The 23,919-nt window shown below is 36.3% G+C and overlaps 1 protein-coding gene across 4 annotated transcripts in view; it reads right to left on the minus strand.

The window, feature by feature from the left end:
• Positions 1-23,919, minus strand: part of GBE1 (1,4-alpha-glucan branching enzyme 1) — a 171,264-nt gene that overhangs the window by 55,325 nt on the left and 92,020 nt on the right. For all 4 annotated transcript variants that reach the window (XM_075434098.1, XM_075434088.1, XM_075434073.1 and 1 more), the window contains 5 exons: positions 18,640-18,755; positions 18,266-18,393; positions 14,779-14,877; positions 11,882-11,992; positions 8,791-8,962 (listed from right to left, as the gene is read on the minus strand). In XM_075434098.1, coding sequence (XP_075290213.1) covers positions 8,791-8,962; positions 11,882-11,992; positions 14,779-14,877; positions 18,266-18,393; positions 18,640-18,755 — 626 coding nt within the window. The remainder of the gene's footprint in view (positions 1-8,790; positions 8,963-11,881; positions 11,993-14,778; positions 14,878-18,265; positions 18,394-18,639; positions 18,756-23,919) is intronic.

A 23,919-nucleotide genomic window follows, 5' to 3' on the forward strand; every position in this document is an offset into this window, starting at 1 on the left:
TTTCCCTTCAGGCAATATTATATACAATTCCTCACTTTCTAAGCTGGTGGCAGCTGTTATGAACCAAAATAAATAACCAATCACAAAAATAAACAAACATAAGGACAAAAGCTCAGCCTGAACCAAGTTTTTTGTTTGTTTGTTTTTAAAAGGCCATATACACATATTCCCCCGGTCCTAGAGAGAACACATGCACAAGACACCCATGCAGACATCTACAGTAAGGGAAAAATATAAAAGGTGTTTTAAGTGCTCATCACAATCACAACGGTTGCACTTTTCACAAATTTAAGGAGTACAAGGTAAATGGTGGAAAGCATGCTGCTGACCCAACAGTACATTAAAACAGAACGTGTTCCTTTAGATTTCCTTTTTTTTCTGCATTAATATTTTGACATAAGACTATCTATTTCTTCATTATGAAGAAAAAAGGCTGTGAGCTTAGGCTGTACAAAGAGCTGACCCATAATAGAACCACCAGGATGATCCAGGCTTTCTTGCAGTATTTTATTTTGTATTAATAGCCTGATGAAAAAAACCTGATAAGCTTAAGAGAGCCGTTTAATAGTCTGTGGACTGATTCAAGTCAGGATTGGATTAATAGATTACTTCTAAATAACATCTCTAAAAAATGCTAGTTAAGGAACTATTCAATGGAAGTACCTTATTTGCAGGACCTGCTCTAATTTTCACAAGAAGATCCGAATAACTATCCCAATTGAGTAAAACTTCTGGGCTTCTGGCCATAAAAAGACTGTGCTAGCACTTCTGGCTTTGTGAATAATCCTCTGTTCTTTGTGATGTTAAGTCACTTGTCCTGTTTCTCCTCCAGCCCTGCACTTTTACATAATGCATTTAGAAAGAAGTAGTCTTTTATATTCAACAAGACATTCCAACTCAAAAGGTACGTGTTCTATTCACAAAAAAAAACACACTAATAAAATTAATTTTCTGTTCAGCCAAAACTAATTTTCCCCTCTTCCTAAACTTCCTTTCTAATTTACTCCACTATATATTCCTCATCTCCCTTCTTGAGAGCTTACTAAAAATCAGCTCTATATTCATACACAAGATTAACCTCGTAACACTTAACTCTCAAGTAAAACTAAAATACCTCATTTTCACTGTATTTTTATCAATTTCTATGAGCTCACGGAAATAATTTACCCTGAATTATGTACAGGAATGCATCTTTTTAGCAGAAAAGATGAAGTGACTGTCCTGGGGTAATGGAGCCTGCAGTTCCACTCCAATACCAGCCTGATTGCATGCCCCCTCCACCCCGGCATTCTCCTGCTCTGCCTTCTACCTTCCACACGCTTCCTCCCCCTCAACACCAATACAAAGCTATCTCTCTATGACTGCTACTACATAAAAGCATTTTTCCATCAAATCTCTTGACATATGGAAGCACACCAAATGGGTTAGAGCGCTTTCAGATTTTTTGTAAACTTCAACAAGGTTATAATAAATTACAACAGAAACGTACTTCATATCAAAGCATGTAGTCTATGCTTGCAGTTATAAATTATAGTGACATCTGAAGCCTGTATATAGTTTGAAATTTCAAACTGAAGATCTCAAAAGACATCTGAGAAAGACAGGTCAACATTTATAAAGGATGTTTTAATACGCTTTACTCTGCAGAATTTAACAGTTATTATGAAAATTTGCATACAAAATACCTTGCCCCTTGAAGATCAACCCAAATTCAACTACAATGTTTAAATTCATATTCTAGTAAATTTCTGAGCTAGTGTTGGATTGATGGCCTCAGAAAAGTAAGACAATGAGAAGATTTTAAGCTAATAAATAGGGCTTGTACAAATAAGAAGCTCTTAAAATCAGACTTTTTTTTTTATTCCAATGTCATCACAGAATGCGTTATCTCAGTTTAAACTACATTGATTTGGGGAATTAATGACACTACTGAGATGAATTAATTTCAAATTACACAACTGCACATATTAAAATCCAAACTGGAATGTATGCCGAAGGATCTATTATTCTGACTTTACTCATACAAAATGTCACCTGCTCAGTCATGTCTCAAAACAGTTCCTTACTGAATAACACATGGGGTTTAATTCTATTAATTTAGTCAGAATAGTTTAGCTTTAGTCAGAATATTTTATCTTTACCTATTATTTTTTTTTCATAAAAGACAGCTAAGTAAAACTAAGCAATGCCATCTGCGTATAGTTTAATTATAGTTGACTGAAAAGAGTTTCTGAACTTTGTAGCTATGAAGGAAAAAAACCCCACAATTATGAAAGGACAGAGTAACAGCCATGCCCTGGCTGTCACATCCAGAATATGTGAAAAAAGCTTTTCATAACAATATGACTTAGTCATAATTTCTATAATAAATCATAATTTTGAATGCTTGAAAAGAGAAATACCTCCAAAAAACCGGTGCTGAAAGTGTAAAGTTATAATATATAGTGTAAAGTTATAATATAGAAGCCTATTAGTGTGATTATTCTTCAAAAACAATAATAAAGCAGAAGCGAAGGCTGTCACACAAACAGAAATGTAACTCTTGTTGCTAATATAACTTTAATATATTTATTTTACAACTTCATTTATTATTCTTTAGCAAGTCCTCACATCACATATAGGTAGACCAGGTTGTATGCACTCACACATGGTGACAGAAAAGATGTTACTCGTCTGAACTGTGAGCTGTACAAATCGTACAAGATGCAAGGCAACAGATGGGAGTTTTAAGAACAAAGCTTAAGACATTAGCAGAATGTCTCAATAACAATATCCATAAATATAACCATGGTTAAATGATGGTTCTAAGCATAGTAAAAAAAAAAAAAAGAAAAAAAAATCTGTAGTCCGCAAAATAACTTAACTCGGGCTTAAAAATCCAATCTCTTTATATCAGTAACCAAGAAAACACACTAGAAAACTACCCATGCTTTAAAAAAACACCTTGTACCTGAAAAAAACCTGTCAGAACAGCTTGATTTACTATGAATCCATCACACTATCGGAATATCTGATACACTAAAGACTTAAGACTCCGGAACAAAGTAAGGAAACATCAGCACTACTCAGAGAAAAAAGGAGCACCACACACAACAGCGACCTCAATTTAGAGGATTCTCTCTGCTTCTCTAGAAAATCCATGGATTTCAATCCATGAACACAGTTGCAGCAACTGTTGATTCCTGAGCAGTTCTGAGGATGCTGCTGACTATGAAGGCTTCCATTTCACAGTTCTGACTTGACAAGCCGCAGTGTGGACACTGATGCACCACCACGTGTATAGACTGCTACTAGTAACCATTTATGTATTTAAATGAGACACACATATGCATGGAGCTCTCTTCCCAGCCCTTTCAAGAAGGAAGTGCAATCAGCTCCTGCAAGAGATTTCTAGTATTTGGACATACTTAATTTGTGAAGAAAAGTTGAGACAGAAGGAAAATCAGTTTGTGTGCATGTGGTTTAGTTTTAAATTATGAGACAGTCTCGCTCTAACGGTTTTTCTCTCAGTCACTCTGATCTATTCTGAGCAAGTGTAGAAATGAAGTTTGTTTCAATCAACCAGTCTACATGAACAAATATTAGCAGTTTATACCTCTAGACCTTTTGGAAGAGAGTCTCTAAGCAATTAATGAAGCCTAATCTACATATTTGGATTCTATCCCCTGCCACTGCCCACCTGAAGTTGTAAGTGGTGGGCATACAGGGTACCATGGAACAAAGTTGTAGGTGGTCTATCACTACAGGACAAGTCATCTATGCAAACCCTAGTGAAGAGTTCACATTTCACTCTTCTTGTTTTCTACCTTAAAATTAAGATAATTGTTTCTGTCAGACCACCATGAAATTAAAGCACCTAGTAGAACTGGCAGCACAGAAAGCACATTTGCCAGGTACACTAGGTAAGCATATTAAGGATTACTTCAAACTACGCATCCTAATCCGCAGTCTTTACCAACCGAGCCCTTAAAGGTTGTTTGTCAAATGAAGTTGACTGAAGGGAGCTGTTTAAAGAGCATTTGCTCTTGCAAGGCCATTTTTCAGGTCATGGTCTAAAAAGTCACACTGTAACCAGTGCTCAGGAGTAATAAGCATGAGAAAGCGTACAGAAAAAGTGCAAAAATTCAAAGATTTGCTTGCAAGTTGTCTAAGAAAACAAAGCCCCCTTACATTTAAGCTAAACACCCTTGGTCCTGATACAATTTCTTTTTTATCTAGAATAGGTAGCAATAAAAGAATTTCATATTCTGTTATATGTAACATTCCCATTTATATTGGAAGTTATTTTGTATAATTTTATTTAAAATCTTTAATTAATAACCTTAAGTTGTATGCACATTTCCCACTCTCATATTGGTGCTACTGATAAGTTTTTGCATCATTTTCTTGTTCATCAACGCATTTTCGAAAGCCTTATTTTAGTAAATCCTTCAGTTTAAGAAAAAAAAATAAAATCTAAGTTTCTCTCTCAAAAGTACTCATAGGAAATACATAATACATAGCATTTTATTTTCTTTTATTTTTAAGGTCAAAGAGAGAACAAGGTCTCATTGTACCAAACCATTAGAGAAGAAGCTGTTTCACTGCATCAAAAAAACTCCTAAGCATAGAGAAAGTAGATAAACTACCATGTAAGTGAACTAACAAGTGGGAAAAGGAAGCTTTACAGATAGACTGATATTAGCGAAACAGGGGTAAATGTCAAGCCTAATGGTAACACCATCAGTCAATGCCCATGACTGCAAAAAATGTTCTAGTTACTGCAAATAATTTTCTAGCTTATATATATATGAAGTTGTTTTGCAGGGGAGAGACTTGGTCTCTGGAGTCCTAATTAAGAGTTGTTTTACTATAGAAAAGTCATGAAAAATAGTGCTAGAGGTTCACGTAGAAACTAATCTTCATTTAAATCAATAGATTTGAGTTTAAGCCAATTTAAAGTGAAAAAGGAAGCAAGCAAATGATTGTTAGCAAGCTGAAAAGCAAGACCCTACAGTGGCATAAAACAGGAGGTGTTTGTGCTATGAAGGATCCCAGGGACCTAAAAATGCTATTTAAGGGTCCCTGGGCTGGATCTTCTGCCTATCCCGGGCAAGAAAGCAGCTACCCTTGCTTGTCTAAATCTAGATAAACAGGTAAGTTTGCAAGGTAAGGAGAGAACATGGAAACAAGTTCACTGAGGAACTGGTACAGCTCCTTCCCATGTCCCACAGTTTCCCTAAAAGCAGGGCACATGCAATGAGCAAGAGAAAAAAAAAAACAAACCCCGCTATTTAAGGGAAAGGAACAACTACCATTGTCTACAGTTTTTCTTCAGGGACAGGATGGAAAATGAAGCCAAAGGAAAACGAAAAGATGTACAGACAGAACAGTTTTGTAGTGTTAAGTTCAACTATTATTTTCAGAAAAATACGTGAGAGTCTATGTTGAAGATAAACTTTGTCCAGTGGGTAACAACCATGGTTGCTTTATTTTCAAGGTGAGATCAGAAGGTTCCTGTAGTATTCTAAAGTCTTATAACAACTTTTATTAGTACTTATTTAGCAATTGAGAAAGTAGACTCAAATCTTAAGCCTTTTTGTTACTTTGTAGGTTACATCAACAATAAAGAATTTTAGTCAGACACAGCGTTTTTGTTTTGGATTTGTTTTCAAATCTACATATTAGAGAGGGCAAAGATCTAGGTCTCCAAATATTTTTCCATGTACTTTTCTGGTTTTAATTAATATTAGATGCATATTACATTTCAAGATTACTACGAATACAAGCAAAAATATTTGAGTATAGAGGGTTTTTTTCCTACTATTTCCACTAATAAAATTATTTCCACTATTTAATACAGGCACACACTATGAATGCTTGAGGCTTTCTTTTTAAAGTGTCATTTAAGTTCAGACAATCAAATGTGTATTATCTATGTCAACATCTTTGTGGAGGCTTGGCTGTGGAGAAGGAAATTCTTAAAGAAACATCACCTGTACCTCTGCTAACATGTTGTGCAGAAGACTTGTAATTTTTGTGATTTCCTGAAGTTGTATGACATCTTCTGACCAGTACTGGCCAGCCTCAGTATTAAAATATCTGTCTAAAACAGGAATTGGGTTGACCAAACTACAGCTACATTAGGACTGTTGCTTTCTACCTGCTTTGAAAGCAGAGGATTTAGACATATCACAAGTTTCAAAACAATTGCTACTTTTTTACTATTACTATTAAACAAACCGGCCTTCCAGAATGTTCATTCACTACAGCACAACGTTTATCATTGTCATACTCATTTTCAGCCAAGCATATGGAGTTTTTCCCTTTTTAGGTTAAGTCTTCCATGCCAGATGGCCATATGAAGCCCCAGAGATTACTTGCAAAGCTGCACAGAAAACTGAAATACAGATCGGAGGACAGAATGCTCCCAATGGTTTCTGTTGCAAGGGAACCAATCTACTGAAACAACAAAACTTTCCTATTCACATTTAAGTTTGCATACATCACTGGCATATAAGCAACTGAGAAGGAAAATAAAAGTCTTCAGTGAAAATTAAGCATCCAGAAACACAAAAAATAATAACAACTACTTCCAGGATTTTTGCAGTGATTCCTTACAGATGCCTGTGAGCAGGCCAGAGAACTATTCAGTGTGAAAAGTGAGAAAGATGGGAGAAAGCCCCAATCAGCATTTGGCATTCAGTGATGCACAACCTCTCTCAACAAGAATCTGCTTGCACTTATGGAGTACAAATGATACACCTACACAGCTGTAATTAAATATGATTCCAGATCTTCAGAGAAATTGCAGGACACATTTGAGAACACAAGTTTGCACTCCTGATACTTTTTTAGAAGTGGTTTGTTTTTCCTTAAGGAGAGCAAATCATTGAGAAAGCAGTGTGTTGCTTTGGTGTCTGTTTTTAGAAGGACCTGGAGAAGAACAGAGGCACCAGTAGTGCCTTGCCAGGTGTTGCAAAAGGAGATTTCCACTCCGCCCTCCACCCCACAGGAGGCTTCTCTTCCTCACCCTCAGCATTCATGCACAACTAAAAAGTTAAAGAACTCATTTGTCACTGTATTTTCTTAACTAGATAGCATGCTGCGACATGCATTTTAAGTACACTGGATTGCAAGCATTCTGAATTTTTATGTCTTCTCCTCCAACGTTTATTACAATCTTTTCACCTTTTATATATAGTGAACTATAACATAGTTACTGAAACATTTGCAGTACTCAAGCATACACAATATTAATTGCTCAATCAATCTGCATTGACAGACTGGATTTAACATGCCACATTGAATTACTGATCATTTTTCTAACCTTACCAACTCATTCTGGGGCAGAGACATCTGCAGTTTAGCTGGTGCATTTTTTAAACATGTTTTTCCTTCACTAATGTAGTATCACTAGTCTGAACAGAAGTGCACACATCATACCTTGCACATTTGGTGCCTGACTACACACTTCATAAATATTTCATTAACTCTTCTTCACTCTTTCTGCATTGTATTGGAAACAATAATTTTGCTAGTATACTATATAACGAATTGATCTGTTCTGTACTGAAGTTGCTTTTTCTTTTCAAGAAAACCCACAAATGTGGTATTTTGAGTGTTTTTCTAATACCAAGGAAGAGAACATGTATCAGTACAGACATGCTTAAATCAAATGCTACCATTGCCTTATTAATGTTCCCCATTTTTTTAATTAGAAAAATATATTTTTAAATACACTATCATGGAAGAAGGGCGATATACATCCAACAATCCCCTTTAACTTGATAATACAAAACGTTTAACAATGAAAGTTGAAGTCAATATTAAGCTAAAACTTCTATAATTTTGAAGTTTGTCAGAAAACTGAGATGGTTATTTACAGCATGCTTTCAGCCTTTTATTCCCCCATAACAATATCATAACTGCTACACTGTACTTGTCACACCACTATACAGAACTGTGATTTCTACTATAAAATAAGGATTATTTTGCAAAGAAATTAAAGAATGCAAATATGGTAAAGAGCATCAAGCATAAATAGCTTCAGCATTTTGCATAAAACTAAGAACAACATTCATCTTTTAAGATGACTACATGGAACTGTAACTTACTGATTAAATGAGATTAACTGATTAACTATTGGACATTATTGTAGCAATAGTGCTTAAGAAGCAACGCAACAGTTCTACTTTACAGCTTATGAACAAAAGGAAAATATTGCTAACTCTTACTATTTCCCTGTTTTGATAGCAGGATGTGCTTTCTATCTCTATGATTTGTCCTTGCCTACCTCATTAAGCCTGTGGCTCTTCACCAAGAAGCAATGAAATACACATCAACTGATTCCAGATTACTTCGTGACAATTAATAACTGAAATAAGCACAGAACTATCTTTAGTAAACACACTGTTACCCTAAAACGTTTAGGAGAGTAGAAGAATAGAGACAAAAGACAACCCAGCTGTGTAAGGCAAGGCTCACCACCTGACAAACTTGCAGAACAACAAAATATTAGTCTGAGTTGTAAATCAGAGCAACATGAACTAGATCTTACCACATTTTTAGAAGTTATTTCTGTTACATTTAGAATCATATTGATTTTATCTTCTTGTCTTACAATACATCTTACAGACAGAAAAACAATGCATGTTACCTTTTGTACTAAATCTTTACAAAAGCATTTATGCTCCAAACTTCAGCACTGTGATAAATACCGTGGATGTAAGATGATGTCAGATCGTTTTATTTCCCTGCCAAGCATTCTGTAGATGAGAAAATGAAAGATTTGTTCCTAAGATTACTTACCCATGAAGTTCAGATAGCTCTCTCCTCCAAGTGCATGAGTAATGAGACGAATCATTTTATGAAGCTGTATTCCACGATCAATAACTGGAGTAAGAGGCGAGAGCACACTCATGTTTGTATACATCTCTGCATCCATCAGTCGGAACGCCAATGTCTTATCACCAACAAGCGCCTAAAACAGTCCAAAAAAAAAGTGGTGAAGAAAACCGTTGGGTGTACTAGAAGTGTTCCTAATGGTTTTTTTAAAGCAGAAGCTCCACATCATAAGTGGACGACTTGGAAGACTGGCGAAGAGTCAAGGACGTGGCTCAGTGTGCACGAGCTACTCCCTGTTGACAAAGAACATCCTTCCACCGCTGAGGATCGCCAGGTCAAAACGACCCTAGTGCTTCTGGTCACTGCAGCTTTGTACTGTGTGACATGTAATCACCTGGGCATGATATATATAAAATCTGCTGTCAGAAAGAAAAATTATCTAAACTGAGGCAGGGACATCCCTGAGCTGAGCCTCGACTGGATCCCAGACCCGACTGCCTGTTTTCCCCTTGCAACCCTCCACATGGTTACTGGGGCTTCCTGCCCCAACAGGAGCGTCAGTGTATGATCAATAAACTAATTTAATAGCTGTCTGACCCCTTTTGTGGTCCTCCATTTCACCTGATGGGATTGAGCCGCACAATTACGTCCGAGAACCTTTCTGCCTACAGATATCAAATGTGAAATGTTAGTGTCAACTCAAAAAGCTACAAGTGACCCACCGCTTTGGAATTTTTATAGGAAAACACAGAAAACATCTCAAGTAAACTTCCTGGGATGTACAAGTAAAGGGCTATTAACAACACTCCTGATTTAGAGATGCAGAGTGAATATGAAACGTTCATTTATATGCAATCAAGAATGTGATTGGTTTGCTGTGATTTCACACAAGAGAAAAAAAAAACTAGTAATTCTGTCTAAAAACAGCGACTGAATTGCTAACTTGCTAGTGTTTACTGTTACTTGAGAAAGGCCACACAAATGCTATGTATCAAGGATTATTCTACTATATTAGCATGCAGGGAGCTGAAAATATTTTGGAGCATTTGTATAACAGTTTTTGTTCAATTAGCCCAATATTCATATTATACTCTAGCATGAAAACTCGCTAGATTCCAGATAGACAGAGTTGTAAACAGGTCTAGCTGAAAAGCACTACCATCATTTAGCTTTCCAGCTAACAATATAACAGCATATATAGCTGATTCCATGAAGTTAAAAACATTTTTGAAAAAAAATTCCTATGTAACAATGGCAAGACTGATGACTAATAAACAACTGCAAGGAACAACTCTTCTCTGGACTCAGAATGTGGCATTTGTTAGTGTCATTTATTTAATGTCCCCTAATCTTTCCATTAGAAAAGAAGTGTTCCCTATTCATGTTTTCTATGCCAGCCCATGATGTTATAAATTGTTATCCTTCCCCCTACAATGATCTCTTTTCTACCCTGAAGAGTTTTCATCTATTTAGTTTTCTTCTTATGAAAACTAACCCACATTTGCTACTATTCTTACCAACTCTCACAGCATTTTTTCCAGTTCTGCTGTATATCCTTTGAGATACAGGACCAAATCTGCCAATCTGCCTCCAGCATTCAAGATGCATACAAACCATGAAAGACTACCCCAGCATACTAATTTTGGTCTTTGTTCTCCCTTCTGTTCATAATAATCCCAGCACTGTATCTGCTTTTTTGACAGCTATTAGCATCGAATTTTGACACACTTATTGTAACCACGAGGCCCTGTATTCTGAACTGGTACTCATCAGCTCATAGCCCATTATAACATACAAGAAACTAGTATTATTTCAAGCCCCTCATATACTACCACTTCAAGTATGTCTGGACCGAATTTTATCTACATTCCAATTTTGTTTCTCTATCCTACTTTTCATATATCATCCTGGTGTATGGCTTTAATCATCATCTTTTTTTTTTCTATATTAAAAACAAAAATCATCTTCCATATGTAGTGATATGGAAAACAACTCAACTGATAAAATCCAGCAGGAAATACAGGAACAGCACCAGTAACGTTAGATGTAATGCTTTAGGATGAAGAATCAGCTTTTATAAGTGCAAGTAATCAGAGAATAATACGCATTTCCAAGTAATACCTGAAGTCCTTTACCAGGATTGGGACTCTCGTCTCATTTCCTAAGTGGACGCTGTGTAACAGTCAGAGAAGAATGTAAATAGGTACACAAAATGAAGCTGATAAACTCAGAATTCTCTTTTAAAAAAAAATACAGGCATTTTTTGGACACTTCTGTTAACTTTTATTATAGAAGGTATAGGAAATAGAGTATCAACCTCTATTATGCAGAAGAAAGAGTTGAAGGTAGGTTACTTAAACCTTTTAAAAAAAATCCATTTTCTAAGAAGTTCTAATTTTAAAATTCTCAATCAATGTGTTTTTTGATTCTTCAGAAACAACCATTATAAAGATTGTGGGACGTGAGCATTATCCAAACTCATCATTAGTTTTTCATTTTTCCCCATATACAGAACCATTACAATTGCTGTGTTTTCAACCAAATTGTTGAAGAATATTTCATTTAGATCTCAAAAGAGGATGTCTGCAATCCTTTAGGAGAGGAAGCATTTTCTTTAAGGGAATACAAGAGCTGCAAACACTGATTCAGTGAACAAAGTTGCTGATTTGTGATATTGTTTATGCTTATCATAAATAGTGCTCCAGATTACTTTATGGAAAACAGATTTTCAAAAGCATGGATTAAATGCCTTCCTATGACAGGCAGGCAAATTAAGAAGCTAGTACTCACTTCTTAAAACCAAAATGAAACTGAAAAATAACACCATTCACTGATTCCAGGCAGCGTTCCTTTATTAAAAAGAAGGATCAAAGCAAACAAAAAAAACCCCACAAGAAAATCCAACCCAAAAAATGAGCAGTAGTCCAGATCTACCCATCTCTGAAATTCTTGCCTAGCCTTCTCAACTCTTGCCTCATTTTTAAAAAACAAAACCCACCAAATGTCTAAACCTCATCTTCTACCTACTTCTATATAAACAAACAGATAAAAATACCTGGTCGTGGCTCTCTGCATACGCAATGTATTTTTCTTCGTACCTTCTGTTTGTTAATGTATGCACAATATTGCCCATATTCCAGTCTTCATCTTTTAGCTCCTTAATTATCTGCAGAAATAAAGGAAACATCATTGAAAAGTAATTGCTGTTTCAACTAAAAGCACGTGACTACCTTTCTTCATTATCTTGGAACAGAAATTTCCAAAAGAATTGTGAACAGTATTACTTTAAGTTCTCCTATTCCCAAGTTTCGAAGCTACGAACTTTCACTGATAATCCAAAGAGATTTTTTCTTTTGTATTCCACTACATAAATAAAATAAATAGAACACTTTGTTTCTCCTGTACTTCCACGTGTACGCAAGGATAACAGGACCTGCCATCTGTCGTGAATTCTCTGATGCAACTCCAGTCACATTGCCTGCTGTAAGAAAGCCCTGGACCAAAAACTGGGAAGAAATATGGGGGCACACACCTACCTACAAACAATACTGAAATAAGCCCTGTATTTCAAGCAACCCTGGCACATGGCAGCTGCCAGCTACAGCTTAACCACAGGGCTGTGTGCTGGAGAGTGGATCACTGCAAGATAGCACTAGGCTATTGCCATGAAGCACATAATAACTTCAGATGATGCTTAGCACTGGGAGTTACACGTTCCCCTGATCTATGAACTTCCAGTCAGTCCTAAACCACAGTTTCAATGTCAAAGCTTTGTAATACAAAACAAGCTTTATATTTTTTGCCATGATAGCTCCTGATTTTTAGCAATTTATATTAAATCACATCAACAAAAATTTTCTGCCTCATATGACTATTTTCCTCCCTCTTCTAAGTCTAGTCCAATTTCAGTGTTAGTCCTTTCTTTCTTCTATAGTACTTTATAGGCCTCGATTGATTGCTACAACACATATATGTAAATATATAGACATAAAAATAAAAGCTACAAGAAGGCAGCAATGCCAAGATAGCTGACACAATGCTGTAAAATTTCACGTTCTGACTGTAACTGGCCATGTACTCCTAAACCTTTTTTTCTTTTTCTCTTTTGACTCCATAAATTCTGGCTCTGAACACATTCCAGTCCTTATGCAGCATCACATTATATACTACATCTACCTTTACTCTGAACTAGTAGTACAGCCACTGTTATGACAAACAGCTTATCTTTCTTACTTCTACAGATCCCTCATTTCATGGAACCCTGGAGCTCCTTCAGGTTTAAAATGGATTTTAGGAAGTTGCCTAGAAAACTTGCTATTAACAGGTACATACTCAAAAGCTGAAGAGAAGTGACAGCAAGCAGTCTAGGACAGTTAGATAACAGCTGATAGACTCTGTTTCTAAACTTTTTTCCCTTCCAGTTGTTTCTGCTTTATTTTTGCCTCAACAAATGTGGTAACAAACTATGTGCATCACCTCCTTCTCTAACTTCAGGCCTTCTGTTGTGGTTGCTTATTTGCAGGTAGAAGCTTCTTGCCTGCACTGCCCTATGTTCTTTTGCAATCAACACGTTCCTAAATAACTGGTGTCTGCTGGGAAATAACTTAGACTACCACAGCTGAAGTTATGCCCAACATCCCATCAGCGTGCCAAGCATCCACCTGCTTTCCCATGTTCAGCACACACGCTAGAAGACTTTTTGTCCCGTTAAAGAATGGAACTTCCTGCAGAATAAGCATGTTTTCCCTCTGAGTACTGCAAATCAAAATAAGCAGACCACATCAGAGACTGCTAAATTAGGTTATCCCTCTTTTTTGTCCCTGTGAAATTCTACAGTCTAGTTTTTTTCCTTGTAATATGAACTTGACCACTTGCCTTTTGCTACTTAGGAAATTGCTCATCTTTGCCTGTCCTAAAGCACAGTAAGAAAATTGAAGGTGTAAGGAAAAAAAAAGCCATCGCAACAAAGTGTTTTCTGTTACTACAAATATATGAGCCCTTGTTGCATTCCAGGATCTAAATTACACACTAAAAGTTTAATGATGCTGTCCCTGTTGGAAAAGCAGGCAAGTTTGTCTTCTGAATGAAGAGGTTTGAAAACTGTTTTCCAATCGACCCTCCACCTCCTAGTTACAAAAGTGAAAGATGCTGAAGATAAATTAATTTGCCTTTTATTTTAAGCTACTCATTAGACTTATTGAAGCATTAATGCTCATATACAACATGTATTGTTTTCAGACGACTATGATAACCTGAGGGATTTGTATGCAATCTTCTAACTGAAAAACATTCTCCTAAACATCAGTAGAAGCCTTTTGAGATCATTTAGTGTTTTCTTCCTCTTATTCTGATTCTTTGTATTAAGCAAAAGGTGATTTAAATCCTTATCGTAGTCAGTGTTTATTAGTGTATTATTGTTCTTGAAGAGCATTTACAGATTTTTATTCGTTTTGTAACATCACTGTGTCATTTGCTGGTGTTAGTATAATTCATTTACGTTTGCTCTGGTTAAACTTTCAGCTCTATGATCAATACCAATTACTATGCCCATTTTCAGGAGGGTTTATTGTATATTTTCAGGTTGGTTTTTTTTTTTCAATTGATATGCATATGGTTAACTTGTTATCTACCTAGTCACACTCAATATAGACTACACATTCTACAGTTGTTGTGAAATTAGTCTATGTGTATTGTACAAAGAAAACAAATATCAGCTAGAACGCAAAGAATAGCTCCTAAATTTACTCTTCTTCTGAAACTTACGTGATATCTGACAGCTCTCATTTCACCCACTAATACCTGTGCTCAAACCTGTCAGAATTTATTTCGATAGGACATTAACAGATGAGAGAGTAAAATTAGTCAGTAGGATTCAGAAGTGCTTTTGTGCATGCACAGATAGAGAAACACCCCACTTTGAAGAGTAGAATGTGCTTTTAAAAAAGTTCTCACCTGTATCCACTTATCTGGAATAGCCATGGCTAGTCGATATTCAAAACCCCCTCCTCCCTCTGCAACAGGACGACAAAGAGCTGGCATTCCAGAAACATCCTTAAATAAAAAAAAAAACACAACATAATTTGCATAGCATTGAAATTATTAGTTCAGGATTTCTACCATACAGTAATACTTCTATACAAACACCCTGTAAACAGCTGCACAGATTGACCTGGGTAGGAGGGGGGGGGGGGGGGGAGGGAATAAAAAATAAATCAGTGAGTGATTACTACACCCAGATTTGCTGTTTGATTGCAAAAGTTACTGGGAAAAGCATTATGACTTTTCTCGTCAAATACTCTACTACAAAATATTTTAATACAGTAGATATTTGAGGGAGAAGAGACCTCAGTAGATGCAGAATTTGAAATAATTAGCTCTCTTGAGCTCTAAGTAATCAATATAAAGTAGTCAATGAAAGACAAATTAAACCTTCATTTTGTTTATTGATATTCTGCATAGAGAATGACATAAAAATAAATGGCTGAATATAAAGTACAGTAAGAAAGAAAAATACAATCTCTACTCTTTTCCTAAAAGCACAAAACCCAAACTATTGATCCAGCTAGCTCTGGAAAATGACATGCTCTTACTGCATAATTTTCCAGTTTCATATTGATAGAGGCTGATTATTCTTAAATTTGTAATTCAAAGTTTGTAAAATAAATATTTATTTCACCATTTTATTAGGCAGTTACATCACACAGCATTCTTTTTCTAAAATTAGCTTACCTAAAGTTGCATGTATAGAAAATGCAAGTCTCCAATAATTGCTAAAGAACTATCAGTACTCAATTTCATTCACTGATGTCAGCGAGAAGCCATTCCACCACAATGGTCATGGATTAACATACACCTCTTGCGTCTACACAAGAGAATTTATGGAATTAAATTCTGACTAGAACCAGGGCTTAATTGGGAAGCTCATTCTGGTTTTCTGGATTCAATCCAGTTTTTCATCCAATCGCTGCATTAGGGTAGCAAAAAAAGATATTTGCACTTGAAGTTATACATACACACGCATACATCTCCCCCCTATACTGACAGAAGCGAGGAGACCAGCCACACCATCATGAAGCTCATGGATGGCATCCTGAGGGGTGGAAGGGAGGGCTGCCATCCAGAGGGACCCCGACCAACTGGAAGAATCAATCAACGGCAAGCTAAGGAAGTTCACTGAGGACAACTGTCAAATCCTGCCCCTGGGATGGCCCAACCCCTGCACCCACACGGGATGGGGACTGCCAGGCTGGGGAGCAGCTCTGCTGGGAAGGCTCTGGGCCAGCAGCGAGCTGAGCATGGGCCAGCAGCCTGCCCTGGCAGCAGGGATGGCCAGCAGCATCCCGGGCTGTATGAACAGCAAAGCCAGGAGATCAAAGGAACAGATTATTCCCCTTTACTCAGCAGTCATTAGATCACACAGAAAACTGCATCCACATTTCCACAACATTCCATACACTACAAATACCAAAATTTAACAAAGCGGAATTTCTTTCCAAACTTTTAGATATTAGAAAAGGAAGCTCAATAGCTCTCCTATATCAGCCAGACAGAACAAAAGCAGACTAATGCTCTCCAAGTTATGCAGGACAAGATGATCTGAAACAAAAGCCTTTCCCCGTGATGCTATGACGCCTACCCGGACAAGGGTGAGAGTGTGAGATTTAAGTAGCTCCCATCTACTTTACTCACAAGTTTGCAAGGCAGATTTTTGGGAAGTAAAATTCCAAACTTAACACTATTTACATCCATCTATTGCTAAAAATTTTATCGGAATACTAAAATAAATAATAAATTTTAAAAAGTGTTCGTTTGTTCGGTATATTTTCCACCAAATGTGAACAGTCAATACCTAAGCATTTGTTCAGACACATGTAAAAAAAGAAATCACAGCTGTAGGGCTCTTTTGCCTGTTTGTTTTTGTAGTACTTCAGGCATGACATAATTTTACTTAACACTTTTTCTTCTCATTATATGAAACTTTCATCACAATTTTATTTAAAAGGCCAGATTGAAAAATAAGCATATTGTCAGTAATACCTAAAAACTTAGAAATTTCTAAGACTATGAATATACACAATATTAAACAGTTGTAAAGACTTATCAGTTAAACAATTAAGGAATATATTATAATTAGTTATGGCTAGACAAAAATATTTTTCTCATCTTGCACTCATTCTATCATCATTATAGACAAGCAGACATTCTTCATCACCTTTTGTAATTTTCAGTTATGTCAGCAGCTTCTCCTAAAATTTTCCTTTAACCATGAAGCACATTGATCAATTCTAAATTTTGTGTAGTGACTCCCTCAGGCAGAAAAATGATGTATTGAAACAGAAGCAGTTTTCAACACAAGCAAGAGAAACTGAAGACATCTTACTAAAAGAACTCTTAGTCCAGGTCATACAAGCGGACTGAACTCAGAATTTCATTGGCAGGAATGCTTATTATCTAAGACTACCTAGAAAATGAACAAATTTCACTCCAAATAAGCCTACAGCTCAATGAAGCCATCTCAAGTTTACTGCTCATTGCTCACCAGATACTGTTTTTGATAGCTTGTCATTAAGTTTTTAGCAGTGGTTGTCTATAATATAAAACTTTACCATAAGTAAAAAATGAAGCTAAGCAATACTTTGTTATCTGAAGATAAATAGGGAACTCTTAAGCAATACAAAAAGTGTTATTAGAAATCTGTGTAGTCCCAAATGAGATCAGATAGATGCAACTTTTAAATGAAAATAATTATTTAAACATAGTAACAGAAAAATCCTCAAGATTTACATGATTGTCTTTTTATGATAAAGAGAAAATATCAGTGAAAACATACCTATTCATACAACTTTAATGCTCTGGTGTTTCATATTGTTAAAAATTCCATGTGCCAACAATAATGTTTTTCAGTGAAAAAAGTTTCATCGATCTCAATCAACTGAAGTAATATAGTCTATTTACTCCCTCAGAAACATGGAGAACTTAAATACTAAATTTACATTAGCATACACATTCAACATTTATAAATTTATTGCATTTATTTTGAAGGGGAATTGTCAATTATGCCAATCTAATTCAAAATACACAAAACCACACTAGGGCTTTTAATCTTTAGTACCATGAATCACTAGTGACAAATGGCAATCATGCAAAAGCAATAAACTAATAAAAAACTCAATCTCATTACAAGTGGGGGGGGGGGGGGGAGGAGAAAACCCCACATTAATTAATGACCCATTAATGCAGAGAAAATTCCCTAAGTGCATGTTCCCAAAGTGAAGTTACTTTTCCCCCACAAGGCAAAGTCTGTCAACTAATTAATATTTCTCAGCTCTTGTCACTCTTTGAGTATTTGAAGTGTGACTAGATAACTAACAGGAAATTCACATCCCAAAGCAAACTAATCAATATTAATGTCATTGAGGACAGCAAATTCTGATCTTACCTCTGCTATGGTTATGCATTCCGGATGCAAGAAATTAATCATGTGGTTGGCCAGCATTAGGTAACACAACGCATCTTCATCCACATGTAGGCCAAAATATTCGTTGTAATCTCCACTGAATCCTGTGCCTAATAAGACAAAAAGTTTTAAAAGGCCACAGTTGCTGGTTTTTTTTAAAACCACAGAGATTTTGCGATATGCAATTTTATAAGCACCAAATTTATTCATAATTTCAGATCTATCCATATAGCAGCACAACAAGACATTAGCCAATCCAGAATTTTATGAGGATTCAGGGAACTTTTACAGCACTATTTCCACAGCAACAGAGCCGCAACAGGACTGCTCAGATTAGAGTTGATTAAATTACTTACCAATCCCATGATGGTGATACAACATAGACGTAACACCATCAAACCGGAAGCCATCAAAGCGATAATCTTCGATCCACATTCTCAAATTAGACAGAAGAAATCTCAAAACTTCCCAGCTGAAATAACATGAATATATTTTATAAGCTTTAGAAACTTCGGGATCAACTACAGTTCCTTATACCACGTTCCCCACTTGCATATATGGTACTTCTACTGGACATTTTATCATTTTATTGACTTCTTTCCCATTTTTCATTAGCCCCAAAATGTTTGTCTTCCTAAGTCTTTGTCTTCTACTGCACATAATTTTAAGATGGCAGATAGGGGTTTAGGAAAAATTGTTACCTGTCTATATAGGCATCTAAACAGGTTAGTGTTTGACCACATATATTAGAGATTAATACCCATACTTGCCACTGTACTTTTCCTTTGTCTCTAAGATGGTTATATTCTGTAGGAAAAGATCTTATAGAAACACAACGGAAGTTGTAATACACAAGATTTCATCCCCGAGATTTTATGGATTTACAGCAATTTCTAGGCATAATAAAAGTTGAAAAGCTGTTGTCCTCCCCCAATTATTTACGAACCACATGTCACCAGTAAATTACCAGATTATCTACTGGGTTGCAAATGTACACTTTTAAAGATTAAGGCAACTTATGGAAGTTGAGGAAATATTTTTCAAAATTCTGAACAACACGAATCGGTTATAACACACACAAACAAAGCGCAGACATGAAATTGAAAATATAAAAGAGGTTCAGCACGTGGAGGCATTTATGAACAAAAATCGTATCAAAGAACAAAATTGTTTCAGGGACAGTTTTTCTGCTATTCGTCACCTCCTCTCCCAGGTCACTCAGCAGCTTCAAAGACCCCCCTACCTTGTTTCTACTGGTCACTCTGCACACCACTACCCTTTCTGCCACCTTTGGTACAGGCTGCCTCAGGCACATCTGCAAACTACGGCTCCAAAGAACTCACCCGCCTCAAACAGCCAGCCACATGAGGTAGTGAAATTTTTGCTCACGTCTTCAACACTTACAGAATCATAGAATCATTAAGGTTGGAAAAGACCTCTAAGATCATCAAGTTCAACCATCAACCCAACACCACCACGCCTGCTAAACCACGTCCTGAAGTGCCATATCTAGACTTTTTTTGAACACCGCTATGGATGGTGACTCCACCACTTCCAAAGTCATGATTTCTCTTTAATCTGTTTCCCAACATAACACAACTACAACCCCACTTACTACCGAGTTACTGTTCAGAGAAGAGTGGAAGCAACACAACAGCATGCAGAGCCTCATTCACCACCCTCCGGTGGGTGAGATAGAAGGGGTACACCTGGCACAGAGCACATCAGTCAGCATCACTGTTACAATTTACCTGGGCACATAGTTGGCATATGGCAATGCAGGAGATCCTTTCTAGATCTCACTTTATTTAATAGACAGAGGCAGCAGACTCATTAGGCAATTATGACACAACGAATAAACTAGATTTTGACAAAACTAATGTGCCCACCTTCCTTCCTCCAAAATACTCCCTCATATGCAGGGTGCTTTACATCTGGAGTTACTGGTATTACGTGAAAAGATGGTGAGGCTGTGGACGCACTATAAAGTTGGTAAAATCCTGATATCATTGAATAGCCAGTTTTTATTTACTTCAACAGGATCACAGTATTTCTTCTTTCCTTGCATGTACTGCACAGATATACATTTGCACATATGAAGACAGAAACATTACTGAAGTAAAACCTCCCATATTTAAGAAGTGTGAATCAATGTATTGCCTCAGTTCAATATCTTTTTTGGGCACGCATTACATAACAAGATTTTTTGTTTCCATTCCCGTGTTCCCTGCCCCACCACAAATCATCCAATTCACAAGATAACACTGTACTAGGAAGATGCTCAGGAGCTTGTCTACAGAACCTTTTATATATTTATTATTTCTCAGGTGAGATGATTTGCAATGAATAAATGGTAGAGAGAAAATCCTTTGATACTGAAAGGAACAGAAAGGTATCAAAATTCCTACAAACTGGCAAGCTGGTCACAAAAATACAACTTTGTGCAGATGTTCGCTGTATCTTTCTCTGACCCAGTATCAAATTTGCAGAAAGCTATTTGCTGCAAGCTAAACACTGTAAGCAAAATCAAAGCAGTAGCTGTATTGCAATAAAAATACTATCTCACGTGGAATTAAGCTAATGCATGTACAAAGAGTAGATTAATTGCTATGAGCTCCAGCCAGAGTTAAAAGTTATTTCTCCTCATTACTGACTGCTTGACTTCATAACCTTAAAGTTCTTAAAATGGTGAAGACGATCTCTACATTTGTAAAACATACACACAAATCCCATAACGGATAACAAATGTAATTTTTTCCACCATTATTGGCACTGAAGATTGATCTTTGGAAAAAGATGGAGAACAAGTATGAAAATAAATTGTAATGACTTTTATATGGAAAAAGTGACTACAGATAAAAACAAACAAGATGAATTTGCTGAACCAAAAGATTAGCTAGCAAACTGATGAGATCAAAAACCTGAGTAGGAGCAGCAGATGTTTTCCAACCATCTGATAGCACATGGGAGAGAAGATTATAAATAAACAAACAAACATAGTAACTCTGACTCTAATCTAAACTTGGAAAAATTCAGTTTTAGGATAATTTCTAGGAATGATGTCAAATACTAGCAACCATACTGACTTTTAGAGAGATAGCTACACGGCTCCAAACACGAGCCAGAACAGTATTTTTTTTGAAACATGCAAATCACACCAACCATACATCGGTTCATGACTTTATCGAAGTACATTTCGTTATAGGAGCAGCAGCATTAGAAAGAGAAGTTGACAGAAGTAACAAATAACATTGCAGAATGCCAGGGGAGGCCAAAATCACAGCGTAATTGAAATACTTCCACTACAGAAGCAATAACTCAAGAACATTTCTAAAAGAAGCACATTGTCATAATTTTACAGACAGATATGGAAACATGATAGCATTCATTAAGAATGTAATTTCTTTTGGGCAAAAGCCATATCTTAAATTATATCTTAACAGTCTCTCATATTTTTGCATACCATAAAATTGAGAAAGTTCTTTCATTGCATGCATGATCTAAGAGAGGAAAATATATACTGTATTATCATTAAGGAACAGAACGATTTACGTTAAGAAATTTAAATAATTCAAAATTCACTTGACAACATTCAAAACAAAGAAGGTCTCAGAGAAGTCTTGATGTTCCCCAAATCCCCCCCCCTCGCCTTGGGGCCAACAGCTCACACATTAAAAACAGACTTCTCAGTTGAAGTAGTGAAATATCCATATCTAGCTAGATGACCTGGTTTCACAAGGTGATGAGAAATTTAACAACTTTCCTATACCAGGTGAGAAGAAAACATGTGAAATTGCTCACAAGTCAAACTCATTATTTATTTTTTTTCCTCCTGTACTAATAAAAAAGCAAAATAATGACTCACTGTAAGAATTCTAAATTCCAGTCCATGATGAACACAAAATATTTAGACACAAGCAAGTAATGCATTTAAACTAGTTAATTTTGTCACTATGGACAAAAAAAATAATATTGTCTGTACCTAAAACAGTTTGAAGCTGCAACTCTTGCAACATATATTAATGTTGACATTCAGGAACTACATTTATTATTATGTATTATAGAAAATGAATGTAACTGCTGACCTTTTAAGAATCTAGACTTTTATTATGATCCACCTGTTTTCAATTCTTAGTGTTTAATTAACTTAACACACAGTAGCAATGAATTGCTAAAGTAATAGCATTGACTTGCTAAAGTATTACTTTTTGAATTATCCCCAAGCATTCTAACAGCTGACTGGCTTAAATTCCAGCAGTGGACTGCTAAACAAAGATACTAGCATTCAGTCTGGTAATGCTACCTTTCAGTGAATCTAGTCAAGTTCATTTTATGAACTAAACATTAGATTTGATACAGAAATGTTCTTTCCTCCCCCTCCCCCATCAGCCAGCATATACCAGTTTGACTGTTATTTAGATGCACTTTGATGAGAGTGATACAGAAGAGTAACCAGTCTTATCCTGTTTGGAAACAACAACAAAAAAAAGAAACTCTCAGTATTCCCACCTCCTTCATTTACATTCTTCACTGTCCTTTAGTTAATATGGTTGCCAAGACCCCTAGCTACCTCCAGCCATAAGGGACTGAGGAGTCAAAGCAGTGCAGCAGGTGCCCACATTTCAGCCCAGGGACAATCCTGACACACACTGCTAGACTGCTCTCAATACCTGCACACATAATTATACTGAATGCCGCTCTACAGAAATATACACATCTCACTATCAGTAACAGAACATGATAGTCATTAACAGACCAAAATAGCTTTTGCTTGGTGATCCAAGCTGCAGTATGCCTCCAAAATGAACTGTGCAGACAACAAACACTAGACAGCTATCCTCCTGGGGCATACAATAAATAACCTGTGAGCAGAAGAGGTCAGCAGCAATATGTCACTTCCTCTATATCAATCCCAAGAAGAGACAGAGCAGCAGTGAATTAACTTTATTCCCCTCAGTAACAACCACAGAGGCACTGATGCAGAGCGCTACTTTTTCTAGACTTCAGATTTCTGAGAGTGCATTGCATGACTGCGTCCTGTGCAGCCAGAATAAAACAAACGGTTCTAGTTCAGTAATATTAAGCTCACTCACATTTCAAAGTTAATATTCAGACACAAAATTGCTTACAAGGAAAAAGCTTATTCTGAAAACAAGTAATACTAATTAATAGCAGTGGCACAGATATCAAAAGGTAAGAAGTTTCAGGAGACTAAAGGTTTCAGTTTAACATGCACTGAATTTTTAATATTATTTTAAAATAAACAGAAGACAACTGACAAAAATCTTGAGGACAGTCTTCTACACTCCAACGTCCAGTTGCAGGAGAATTTAGCTGGTAAAAGTTTTCAAAATGGCTGAAACATTCTTGCAGTATTCTTGAACTATTCTTTACATTGCCACAGTATTTTGGATATTTGCCATAGTATTTTGGTTATTATTAAAATAAATTAATATGATGAAACTTTTTTTTTTTTTTAACATTCCTACCATAAACAGCCCAAAAGACAATCAGTGTGGTCATCACCCCTTTGGTTACGTAGTTCAAGCCACTGCACTGTGAAGGTGATCTGGGGGCAAGGAGAGAACTTACAGGTCAGATGCATAAATTGTAAGGTCTCTACTTCTTGTCCATCA

Source organism: Opisthocomus hoazin, chromosome 1 (assembly GCF_030867145.1).
Source record: "Opisthocomus hoazin isolate bOpiHoa1 chromosome 1, bOpiHoa1.hap1, whole genome shotgun sequence".
Classification (NCBI taxonomy): domain Eukaryota; kingdom Metazoa; phylum Chordata; class Aves; order Opisthocomiformes; family Opisthocomidae; genus Opisthocomus; species Opisthocomus hoazin.